Source organism: Protopterus annectens, chromosome 11.part0, assembly GCF_019279795.1.
Source record: "Protopterus annectens isolate FY-2018-M chromosome 11.part0, PAN1.0, whole genome shotgun sequence".
NCBI lineage: Eukaryota > Metazoa > Chordata > Ceratodontiformes > Protopteridae > Protopterus > Protopterus annectens.
Window position 1 is genome coordinate 102218653 of NC_056745.1, and position 13590 is coordinate 102232242.

The window sequence follows — 13590 nt, forward strand, 5'->3', positions numbered from 1 at the left end:
CCTGGGTGCAGTAGATAAGCCAAAGGGCAGTGCAGAGAATTGGTAATGCATTAAGCCAGCCTTGAATCTGAGGTATCTTCTGCACGATTGTTTTATTGGGACATGCAGGCATGCCTCTTTTAGGTCTAAAGTCACCAGCCAAAGCATTCTTGCCCAGCATGGGCAGAAGCTGCTGCAAAGTCAGCATTTTGAATTTTGGAATGTCCAGGTATGTGTTCAAAATCGATAAATCCAGCATTGGCCACCAGGCCTTGTCCTTTCTGGGTACCAAGAACAGCCTTGAGTAAAAACCTTGTCCTTTTTCCTGTTCTGGTACTGTCTAAATGGCCCCCATATCCATGAGGGACATAACCTGTTTCTGTGCCTCTGCCCATTGATTTTTTGGCAGATCTGGCCAACCATTTGCCATTAGCAGAGTGGGGAAATGGAATCTGTATCCCTGTGATACAATGTTTAGTACCCACTTGTTCTGGGTTATTAACTGCCAATTTTGAGCAAAAAATGCTAATTTTTCCCCTATGGGTGCTGCCAAAAGATAAGTGCTTGGTGAAGGCAGATGGAAGTAATTGGGATTGCTTTCTGTAGGTTTGTGCTTTATCTCCTCCAGATTTGGAGGTGGAAGCGCCCTAATGCTTTGACCTGTATGAATCTTGCGCCTGGTATCTGGAACCCTTAGGGTGTCTGGATTTGCCCCTTTGAGCTCTGTCTGACACAGAAAAGGACCAATTGTTGGTAGGCCAGTGTCTACTGAATCTTGGTGGCTGCACTTGTAAGAAGTCTTTAACAGTTTGCATAGACTTAGCTTTGTCTTCCTTTTTCTTTAAAACCTCTTCTGCCTTAATACCAAACAGAGAATCATGCTGTAAAGGTGCATCTAGCAATTTAGCTTTAACATGATCAGGTAAATTTTGTTCCTTTAACCATGCATGCCTCCTAATCACAGACCCAGTAAATGCAGCCCTGCAGGAGGCCTCTAAGGAATCAAAACCACATTGCAAAGTATGCTTTCCAACTTGTTGAGCTGCATGCAATAATTCCTGCAATTCTTTATTTTCTGCACATTCTGAAATCATCATCATTTTCTGTTTCAGCAATCCCATAACATGTTGTTGGTACTCAAGCATATGAAATTGACAGTTTAAGGGCCTGATTGCCAATGCTGCAGATGTATAAACCTTTTTTCCCCATCTGTCCAGTGCCCTTGAATCTCTGTCAGAGGGGGTAGGATTTTTTGCTGTTGAGGCCTTAACTCCCTTTGGACCCTGTGAAATAGTTTCAGGATCAGCAGCAGGGTTTCTAAAGAAAAATTTATGTGAGTCAGGGACCCTGTAATATCTGTCAGGCTTACTGGGAGCTGGAGGTAAGGAGTCAGGGGACAAGCTTGACTCCGAAAACACATCATCCACAATGTCTAAAACAGGTGGAATGGATAAAGGCCTGTGCTGAGGGAGAAGAAGGAAATCCCTGAGCCTCTTTTTTGATTCTGAGAAGTCTTGACTCTCCCAGTGAAAATGCTCCCTCAAAGTATGCAAGGTTTCTCCAAATGAATAATCCTCAGGAGGAGATGCAGATGGAATAGACTCCTCAGCATCAGAATCCTCATAGGGAGGCGTAGATAATTCCTGATCAGAAGAGGAATCAGAAGAAATAGACGCCTGATCTGAAGATTCATAATCAGTTTCTTGCCTAGGCCTCTTATCAGGAGGGGGATGGGTACCCCTGATCAAGGTAATAAGGTCTTCAGCCATTTTGGCTCATGCGTCGGGTTTTTAGTTTTAGAAATTGCTTTTGTCTTTGGTTTTGCAGCTGTTGTCAGTTTGATATACAAATGCTGAGGTGTGAATACACCCTCAGAAGCAAGTGCATGCTCAGCGGCTCTGGACCCATCCGAGGGAGATACATCCGTCGGTCCAATACCTTGAGTATCTTGCGGCATGCCAGACTCCACATGGTTGTCGGTAGAGGACTGCGACTCGAAGGTAGTGGGTATCAAGGGCTGCGAAAGCATCTCACTGCGTACCAGCGAACCGGCGACTGGCTTAAGAGAAGCTTCGTCATCGGTTTTGGATCTCGACTGCCTTTCTCTGTCCTTTTCTTTGTGTTTTTTATGTACTCCAGTAGTCGGATTGCTATCTGACGACATTTCTGGGTAGTTAAATCTGTTTCCAAAATTTCTGCATTTTGCTGGATTTACTACTGTATCCCTCTGTTATCGTGTCATTCGCATAGTGTCACCGTCTGGAAAGAAAAAAGCTGCAACGGAGATTACTTTCTGTTTTCACTTGCGAGCCTGCCAAATTCCTCAGTAAGGCTCATGGCTTTATTACCTCCTGCCTCTTTGGGTGCCTGTTCTGGTTTTATTGGTTCCTGTTTCCAAAATGCTTTGACGCAAAAATATACTGATGCTTAATAGTGCGTTGGTTAAATCTAGCACAAAACCGACAGCCAGGCACGTTGTGATCAGGGCCTAGGCAAGGAATACTGTATAAATAAATGGAAATCCTTATGAGGTATTTGCTTCCCAAAAGTAATACAATTATTAACTTTTTCTGACATCGGTAAAAAGCAAGAAAAAAGTTTCCCCAATGGGGTACTTAGCTTTAGTGAAGACTTCGGTTCTGAAACTCAAACTCGAATATTTCAGTAGTCGGCCAATCGGCACTTGCGAAATGCTTCTGCTTCGGTCACCACGCGGCAGGGAAGACTAAAGAAAATGGCGTCAGCTGCATGTTTTATACCCCTGATGACCTGACATCATGGAAGAGGAGACAGCAACCAACGCAGGACCCAAGACTTTGGAATTCAGGCCGACTGAGGGCAACCTGCCAGCAGATTAGCCAAATGTAATGACTGCAACAGTGAAACACGAAGAACATCAATTACTTCATTATGTTTGATTTCCTAGACTTTATAAATCCTTTTATACAACTTATAGTTCTATAACTATCATTAGCCAATTGGTTGATATGTTTAGAAAAACTCATAGCTGAATCTACCCATATACCCAGGTCTGTAAATGAGTCTACAGTTTCAATCAGTATGTACTGTATTTAATATTCCTCTTTCAGTTTATGTGTCCCAAATCTCACATGCTTAGTTTTTGATGTATTTATCAACATATTATTCTCCTGTGCCCAAATGGTCAATTTAGTCAAATTATTTTGCAGACATGCCTTATCTGTAACACTTGTAATCAGTTTACCCAATTTCAGGTCATCAGCATATAGACTGTAGAACACCTCAGATGAAAAAGAAAGGTCTGAAAGATACAATCTAAACAAGTAAGGGCCTAGGACACAGCCTTGTGGGACACCTTGACTATAGACAAGGATTTCACCTGTCCATTTGGTGTCTGATACTTGCCATGTCCTACTTGTAAGCCATGCAGCTATCCATCTTATCAATAGTACATCAATACCTAGTTGTACTAATTTACTGATCAGTATTTTGTGTATGACCCTGTCAAATGTTGAAGTTAAATCTATATAAATCACATCACAGCACAATTTTTCATTCATAGCTGTTATTATATTGTTATAGAACATCATGTTACAGGTGGTAATAGATCTATTTTCAACATAAGCATGCTGATATATGATTTCAAGTCCCAACCTCTCCAGTTCTGACAATAACTTATTCAGTATTATCTTCTCCATTATTTTTCCACAACATGAAAGTAGACTTAAGGGTCTATATGATTCTGGGTTTGTCCTACTCCCCTTTCCCTTAAAGACAGATTTAATAAGTCCATGACTCCAATCATGAGGAATCTCCCCATATGTATATGACCTACTGAATAACAGATATAATGGCAGTGTAAGTTCTTGAGTCATTGTTACTTATTCCATCTCCTCCCTGTGCTTTGTTTTGATCCAGTTTGCAGTTCTTTATCGATATAATCTAATTTGATTCCAGTATCTGGGGTTACCTGGATGTCACTAAGACAACTTACCACCCCTTTTGTGGAGCCAAACTGTTTTGCATAAGATTCTGTAAATATATGTATAAACTGTTGTGTCTGAGAATACATTTTAGAATCTGCACACAGTTTATCAATTTGTGTATCTTTACTCCTTCCACGTTATGTATCTATAAAAAAGTTTCCTATTATGTCAATATCTTTATATAAATTTTCTTCAAATTTTCTTGATCTTGTCTAATACTATGCTTAATCTGTTTATCCAGCTTGTTTATTTCAGTTTTCAAAGTTGTAGTTTGCCCTCTCTTCCAGTTCTTATATTTTTTGTCTCTCATCTTTATCAGGTATCTTGTTCTTATGGAAATATACCAACCTGATGCTGTGTGCCTAGAGCCTGATGTTAAACACTTTTTTGACTTTTTGCACTCAATTTCTTTTTCAAAACTTTCCACATTCCATCTGCAGTTTTTCCACTGAACAACTCACTCCAGTAGTCTCTGAATCTGCTCTAGTGGAAAAACTGCACATCTGCAAATCAAATGGACAGAGTCACTCACTCCAGGGATCTCAACCTAGCCTGTAACATTAACATAACATGTTGGAGGGACAGATATATCTCCCGGAGATTGCCACTCCTCTGGAATAAGTTCCCACTTCACTTGAAGCAGAGCTCCTAAATGACCCTATTTAAGCGCAACTTTAACAATTGGATGGATGACCATAAATTCACCCCTGGGGTAGCACCTATGTCCCTCATGGACAGGGATATTGAGTTCTGATCATAGAATCTCTCTGCTAACAATGATTCCCTAACTATGGTAAATTACAGTACATAGGTTTTTACACCTCCTATGAACCTATAATTTGTAGCAGCACTCAACCAAGACACATGGACTAAAGCCCACACATGCTTCACACTCCTTGTCCAAATGGAAGGAACCCAGACAATATATTCACACTCCTGGTAAGATCAAAGTTTGGTATTTTGTACCCACAGGAGGTGAATGTTTTTTTTTTAAATGGACAATTTGTATGACATTATCTAAAAGGCTAGAGAAAAAATTAGGTGAAAAGGAAAGGTTACAAACAATGGAAAAAGAATGAAAACTATTACCAACAATGTTACTTTTGCTTATGCAGGATCTCCACCCAGATATACTTCAATTAAAGTGCCTGGTACAGCTTTCCTAACAAGGATTTGTGGTATGCCCTATAGTCCCCTACAATAATGACCCTAGATTCCCCCTTATCTACCATCACGGTAGGTCCAGTCTCGTCAGATGTGCTGGTAGCAGACACCATACTGGCCTCTGCTGGGGCCACAGTAACAGGAATAGCACAGTTTTGTACCTACCATAAATGTAGATGTTCGAGTGCTAATACAGCTGCAGTCATAACAGATGAGTTATCCTGCCATCAGGCAGGTTCTCGGTCGGCCGAATTCCAAAGTCTAGGTCCGGCGTCGGTTGTTGTCGCTTCTTCCCTGACGTCAGTGCAGCAGGGGTATAAAAGAACTAGCCGACGTCATTTTCTTCAGTTTTTCTTGCCCCAGATGTCAGGTGCCCCCAGAAGGAAGGCAAAACATAACGTTATGTAATAATGCAATGTAATACAATCAAAAAACAGTAGTTTGCAAGCAAATACACCATAAAAGAATACCCCAATCAGGTTGTATGAGGAGGTGTTTGTCATAAGGCCTGTCCCAAGAGGGGATGGAGGGAGGGAAACCTGGACTGCAGCTGTATTAGCACTCGAATATCTACATTTATGGTAGGTACAAAACTGTACTATGTTCATCGTGCATACAGCTGCAGTCATAACAGATGGGTAGAATCCCAAAGCTAAAAAGGGGGTTGCAGGCACTAAATGGAACTAGGAGGAGCAAGGATGCCCTGCAAGACTGCTGTGGCAAAGCCCCCTCTAGATTTAGAGTAAAGTGGAAGGTGATAGTGCTTGGAGAAAGTGTGCACAGAACTCCAAGTGGCTGCTTCCAAAATATCCTTGGTAGGAACCCCCCCTGAGGAAAGCTGCAGAGGTAGCTGTGGCCATTGTGGAGTGAGATCTGATGCTTGTAGGTACAGTTTTTCCATGAAATGAGTAACAAAAGCGTATGCATTGGGCTATCCATTTTGAGATTGTCTGTTTGGAAATAGCCTTTCCTTGAGCACCTGTAGCATAGGACACAAAGAGTTGCTCTGATTTTCTGAATGGCTTTGTCCTGTCCAAATAATAACGAAGTTGTCTGTGAATGTCCAAGGAATGTAGTAGTCTTTCCCCTTTGTTTTGTGGGTTAGGATAAAAGGTAGGTAAGTGGATAGTCTGATTTAAGGCTACACTGGATACTACCTTTGGCATAAAGGAAGGGTTAGTTCGTAAGGAAACTCTGTCCTGATAGAAAATGATGAAAGGTTGCACAGCCATGAGGGCTTGTAGTTCCAAAACCCTGCGTGCTGTGGTGATACCAGAAGGAAGGCTGTTTTCCATGACAAATATTGCAGTTCTGTTGAAGCAGCTGGCTCAAATGGAGGCAGGGTCAGTTTTTCTAAAATGAAGTTGAGGTCCCAAGCAGGTACTGGTGGTTTCCTTGGGGGTTTTATATTCTTAGCCCCTCTGAGGAACTGTCTTAAGAGAGGATGAGAGAATAAAGGAGGATCAGTGTTGTATTGTGCAGAAATGGCGGAAGCATGGATCTTGATGGTGGAGAAGGAAAGTCCACTGTTTAACATCTCAGCTAGGTACTGTAAGATTTGAGGCAAATTTAGTACCCAAGGATTCTGGCCCTTTTTCCTGATTCCAGGCACAAAACCTTTTCCATTTGGCGGAGTAGGCTTTTCTAGTAGAAGGTCTTCTGGCCTCCAAGATAAAATCTTGCATCTTCTTGGAGAGGAGGGTCTGTTGGGAAATTAAGAAATCCTCCATGCGGCTAGATTGAGGGTTTTCAGCTGACTGTGAAGAGTTTTGAAGTTGTGCTGGGTCAACAGAAGAGGCATTAGAGGTAGGATCCATGGTGGGGAATGTGTCAGGCTCTTCAGGAGTGGATACCAGTGTTGTCTTGGCCAGTCTGGAGCAATGAGAATCATCTTTGGCCTCTCTGCTCTGGCTTTTAATAGAACTTTGGGCAGAAGAGGAAGAGGTGGAAAGGCATAGACTGTCAATGTTGTCCAATTGAAAGAAAGTGCGTCCACTTTCCAGGCCTGTGGATGATAGGTTCTTGAGCAAAATCTTTTTCAGTTAGTAATTTTTGTGGGTAGCAAAGAGATCTATGTCTGGCCGACCCCATGCCTGAATTATCTTTGCGAAAACTTGAGGATGCAACTTCCATTCATGTGGCTCTGTCATATTTCTGCTTAGGTTGTCTGCCAGCGTGTTTTCCTTCCCTGGCAGGAATTGTGCTTGAAGTTGGATTTGCAATTCCAGAGCCGTGTTGCAAAGGGACATGGCTAGTCTGCACAGGGGGTATGAATGAGATCCTCCCTGTTTGTTTATGTACCACATCACTGTGGTGTTGTCTGTCCTTATCAATAGCTGGCCTGGATGCAGTAGGTCTTTGAAGGCCATAATTGCATTTTGTACTGCTAGCATTTCCTTTTGATTGATGTGTAGGTGCTTCTCCTTTTGGGACCATTTGCCTTGAATGCACTAATCTGTAATGTGCGCCCCCCCAGGCGTAGTCTGAGGTGTCTGTTGTGATGATTTGATTTGCTTGAGGCATGCAGAAGGGGAGACCTATGTTTCTTTGGCATGCTTGAGCCCACCACAGAAATCCCTTTTGAAGACATGGAATGAGTGGTATAATTGTTTCCAAACTGTGGCTGTGTTGAGACCATATGTTTTTAGGTACCATTGAAGTTTCCTCATATGCAGCTTTGCACATGGGATCAGCAGGATGCAAGATGCCATGAATCCCAGAGCCTGCAGGACTTTCCTTGCAGTCAGCCTGGTGAAGGTTGCCATTTTTCTGAAGTACTGAGATAGTTGCCCTTGCTTCTCTGGCGTGAGGTAGGCCATCTGGGTGTTCATATTCAAGCTGGCACCCAGGAAAATTATTGCTTGAGAGGGTATTAGTTTTGATTTCTTTTTGTTGACTGTGTATCTCAGAAATTTGAACAATTTTATTAAAAATGCCAGGTGTTTCAGAAGTATGTGCTTGCTTGGATCAGGCAGTTGTCCAGATATGGGTATATTTGTATCCCTTGAAGTCAGCAGAAGGCAATTACTGATGCCAGGCATTTCATAAACACTCTGGGTGCAGTAGATAAGCCAAAGGGCAATGCAGAGAATTGATAATGGGTTGAACCTGCACGAAATCTGAGGTATCTTCTGCAATCTTGTCTGATAGGGACATGCAGGTATGCCTCCTTGAGGTCCAATGTTACCAGCCAAGACTCCTTGCCCAGCATGGGAAGAAGCTGCTGTAATGTGAGCAAGTTGAATTTTGGTACGAGTAGGTATGTGTTTAGGATGGATAGGTCCAAAATAGGTCTCCAATCTTTGTCCTTCCTTGGTACCAGGAATAGTCTGGAATAAAAACCTTGACCCTGTTCTTTTGCAGGTACCTCTTGAATAGCTTTCATGTCCATGAGAGCTGAAATTTGTTTGTGTGCCTCTGCCCTTTGATTTTGTGGCAGGTTTGGCATGCCTCTCATTTTTGGAAGGGTGTGAAAATGGAATCTGTAGCCTCTGTCTATAATGTCCAGGATCCAATTGTCTTTTGTGACAATATGCCAATTTTTTTGAAAATAATGCCAGTTTTCCACCTAAAGGTGCTGCCATTAAAGCTTTGCTTGGCATGCAAAGGGGAAAGTCATTGTGTCTGCTTTCTGAATGACTGTGATCTATCTTCTCCACCTCTTGGTGTAGGTGCTTGCCATTGTCTGGCTCTAAATGATCCTTGAGATTGCCCTCTACCCCTCGGGCGCCTGTATCTACCTTTTTGAGGTCTGTCCGTGGCTGGAAAGGACCAATTTTTTGAAGGCCAGTTTCTGCTGAAACGTGGAGGTTGTACCTGTAGGAAATCTTTCACTGTTTGCATTGATCTTGCCTTTTCCTCCATTTTCTTTAGTACCTCCTCAGCTTTAACACCAAACAATACATCTTTTTGAAGAGGTGCATCTAGTAATTTAGCTTTAACATGATCTGGTAAGGTTTGCTCTTTGAGCCAAGCATGTCTACGTATGACAGACCCTGTAACAGCAGCTCTACATGAGGCCTCTAAAGCATCAAAACCACATTGCAAGGTATGTTTACCCACTTGCTCTGCACTATGCAACAAATCCTGCAACTCCTTTAAATCTGGTTGTTCAGGTTGTGTCATTTTGCTTTTCAACTGTGATAACAAAAACTGTTGATACTTTAACATATGGAACTGACAGTTTAATGCCCTCATAGTTAAAGTGGCCAAGGTGTATACCTTTTTCCCCCACCTTTCTAAAGCTCTGGAATCTCTCTCTGAAGGTAATGGTTTTTTGGCAGTAGAGGCCTTAATTCCCTTGGGACCCTGTGAAATAGTTTCTGGGTCAGCAGCATGGCTTTTGTATAGGAATTGGTGTGAATCAGGGACCTGGTAATACCTGTCAGGTTTAACAGGAGCTGGAGGTAAAGAATCTGGGTTGAGGCTGGCTTCGGAGTACACATCATCTAAAATATCCAAGACAGGAGGGATAGCCAGAGGCCTGTGCTGAGGAAGCAAGAGAAAATCCCTGAGCCTTTTCTTGGAATCTGAGTAATCTTGGCCTTCCCAGTGAAAGTGTTCCCTCAGGGTATGTAAGGTTTCCCCAAAAGAATAGTCCTCAGGGGGGGAGACTGAGGGAATGGACTCCTCAACATCAGAATCTTCAAAAGGGGAATATGAATATTCCTGGTCCTCAGAATGTTCTGAGGTAACAGAGGCTTGGTCTGAGGAAGGGTAGTCTTCCTCCAATCTGGGCCTTTTGTCCGAGGGGGGTTGAAAACCCCTGATAAGAATAATCAAGTCCTCAGCCATTTTGAGCATCTGTTTTTTAGGCATGGGGCCTTGAGAGGGGCTCTGTGGAGCTTGTCTTTTAGTTTTCATGGCTGCTTTAGATTTTGTGAAAGCCTTAAAGGAAAAAGAGGAAGGCCTGAAGACACCTTGACAGGTGGCAGGCCTGTCTAAAGTCTGAGTTTCCCCGCCAAGAGTGGCGTCGGTATCTGTAGTCGGAGAGGGGGCCGAGGAGCCTGCGACCTCGGGCACAGAAGACACCGCCAAAGAAGCGTCATTGGTACTCAGGGGCTGCGTAGGTGCCTCGCTGAGAACCAGAGCACCTGTAGCCGGCTTTTGCGTGGTGTCGGTAGAAGTCGCGGACCTCGTATGTCGGTCCTTATCTTTGCGTCTTTTAGTCAAAACTGGAGTCGGAGTATCCGACGACATAATGTAATTACATTTTTTACCAAAATAGTGTTGGGCGAACACCGCCCGACGCTTAATAGTGTGTTTGTTGAATCTAGCACAGAAACGACAGGCCGAGACGTCGTGGTCTGGGCCTAAGCAAGGAATGCAGAAGGAATGGAAATCCTTATGCGGTATTTGCTTCCCACATGAAATGCAATTATTAACTTTGTCTGACATCGGTCTGAGGCAAGAAAAGTTTCCCCAACGGGGTACTTAGGTTTCAAGAAGACTTCGGCTGAAATATTTTCGTAAATCTTAGGAGCTGGCCGACCGGCACTTGCGAACTGCTTCTGCTTCGGGCACCGCGCAGCAAGAAAGACTGAAGAAAATGGCTTTGGCTGGTTCTTTTATACCCCTGCCACACTAACGTCAGGGAAGAAGCGACGACAACCGACGCCGGACCTAGACTTTGGAATTCGGCCGACCGAGGACCCGCCTGACGGCAGGATAACCCATCTGTTATGACTGCAGCTGTATGCACGATGAACATCTAATAAGAAGTCAGATGTACCATGGATTCCTACTTCATCTCAGAGGGAATGCTGATTCAGACTGGGCAGCAGAAGATTCAGACCTTGTTTTCTTGGTGTTTTTTTTTTTATAAGTGGTACATCTGAGGCCAAGGGTTCCACCAGCTTGCTTTGCATGAGGTACTTCAGACGGTGGGTCTCTAAGTAAGTATTTAAAAAGAAAAGTCTGGTTTGAAGGTTTTTTGGGATGAATGACTTGCAGATTGAACACTATCTTTAATCGTGCAAAGCTGCTAAACAAAATAGACACTGGGAGTGGAGGTCTCTGCATACCACAGTCACACTTCCCTGTCTTTATTCAGATGGATGGGAATGAAGATCCCGCATTCAGATTAGCACCAAGATTGTCTGAGGATCTCACACTCATACTCCCACTTGTGTACACTTGCATTCACAGGCTGAGGTCACGCATCGAACATATGGTGCATTACGAAGTTTTTGGCTTTGGTACATTGGCCAGACATCAGTTTACCTCGAGCAGGATACTCCAAAAGTACTGAAATACTGCAACAGTCCAGGGCAGCGCATTCAGTATTACACATCTTTATTGCATCAGATGTATGCTGCACAAGAAACATAGGGAAAAAATAGGGTTTCAAGAAAAGTGTGTGTGTGTGTGTGTGTGTGTGTGTGTGTGTGTGTGTGTGTGTGTGTGTGTGTGTGTCTGGAAGTGCCTATTCAATAGCACTGCATGAGTTGGTAGGGGGGGGCTATGGGATGGTCATTCTAAGCACACTATTTGCTCAATTGAGAGCTGTGCAAATGAGATGTTAATGCGTTTACGCTCCATATGGTTCTTGCATGTCTCTGAATTGCTTGTTTGTGCTACACTGTAACAAGAGCTCACCAAGAAAGCACTAGTAGCTCTACAGTGACTACTTCTCTGAATAACATCCATTATATGGAATCTTAATCATAATTATAATGAGCTGCACCAGAGTTATTAACTCCTGACAGTTTAGCAGAGATTTTATCTCAGACAGTTACTTCATACATGACCTGCAAATGTTTTATATTTGCAATCCAATTTGCTTGACTATCTTAACTAACAGCTGAAAATCAATTGAAATTTAGTTATAAAGTTTTAGAAATATTCTGTGCAAGTTATTATGCTACATTGCTTGGTATTACACAAAACGATAAAATGGTTAGGAGTAAAAGATATACATACCTTTATCCTCACTTGGATCTCACGAGCTTTCCTTCGAGCCAAGACTTGGATATGGCTAGATACCTAAAATGGAGCACAAAAGGTAATTTTTGTATATTTGTTACTGTGACTTGAGACTGCAGAGATTTCAGATTCTGTGCTTATTAAGATGTAACTATATATATACATATATATATATATATATATACACACACACACACACACATACACACATATATATATATATATATATATATATATATATATATATATATATATATATATATATATATAGATATGTATATATATTTATTTTTTTATTTTAAATGAAGAATTTACTCCTGTACTCTGACAGTTTCATGCAACAGAAAGGAATACTACAGTATCTATCCAACTTCTGTGCATGCTGGGATTCATTTCAGTGGCGTTCCAAGCCTTGGTGTAGGGTGAACTGGATGAGGCTAAAACTCCTTGAGCACTCTTCCATGAGATGCAAATTATGGATCACTATTCACTTTAAAGAATCCCTGTCAGCATAGCTTCTACAGTGCATCTGTAGTGATTCAAAGTCTGCTGAACTCATTTTTTTCTTCATGGCTGTTTGAACATAAAGTTAGTACATACAGATAAAGGGGGCGTAGTGGGGCTTGTCCTTTCAACAAAGAAAAAGCATGTTTTCATTTTCTGTATCCAGTTGAAGCTCTGATTAGTTTGTTTCATCCAGGAAAAGCTTAAACTAGGTGTAATTGAAGGAATCATAGCAGAACCAAATTTTGAATGAATACAATAACTCATTTTCATCCACTTAGTCTTAAAAATGGTTAACTGCTTATTGGTAAATTATACCAGACTATTCTCCATGGCACCCCCCTTTCAAATGCTAACAAATGTACTTAAATAACTTACACCTAGTCTGCACTGGATTCAGGAATTAAAAATATTAACTGGGTAAGAATACTATGAAATAAATACATTAAAACCAAGTGATTGCTCAGAATTGTTTGGAAAAATGTACTTCAGTACCCGATGAAAAAAATATGATACACTGTCATATTCCCTAAACACCTCAAAAACAATACTGTACTACAGATTTATTTATCAAAGTAAAATGGTGGCATGCTTGTTTTATTTTTTTTTGCAGTACATGCCATCTTAATTCAGCCAGCAAGTCTCTGGCAATTAATACTTCCTTATCATATTGAGCAAGTAGTTTTCTGTTTTCATACAGAATGGAAGTAGTGTACTATAGGGTCTATATTAGAACATCGAATTTTCAAAACTTAGAATGTTCTAATATCAAACCCCATTCAGTAAAAGCTGAAAACATTGAACATACAGAACAGCAAATTTTTTCCTAGGGAAAAAATCTGCTGTTCCAAAACACATACACACAACACAAGCACAGCAAACAAACAGCAATCCATACACATACACCTAAAATCTTACACCTAACCCTACACTTAGCTATCCACTTACCTTAAACCAAACCCTAACCCTAAGGTCCATCACTATCGCACACTCACCTCACCCGCGCCCTAACCCTAACTCACTTACCCCGCCCTAACCCTCACGTCCACACAAT

At 41.9% G+C, this 13590-nt stretch overlaps 1 protein-coding gene across 4 annotated transcripts in view; it reads right to left on the bottom strand.

Annotated features, from left to right (window-relative positions):
* Window positions 1–13590, bottom strand: part of LOC122815190 (transcriptional enhancer factor TEF-3-like) — a 2337692-nt gene that overhangs the window by 1662782 nt on the left and 661320 nt on the right. For all 4 annotated transcript variants that reach the window (XM_044087472.1, XM_044087473.1, XM_044087474.1 and 1 more), the window contains exon 6: window positions 12030–12092. In XM_044087472.1, coding sequence (XP_043943407.1) covers window positions 12030–12092 — 63 coding nt within the window. The remainder of the gene's footprint in view (window positions 1–12029; window positions 12093–13590) is intronic.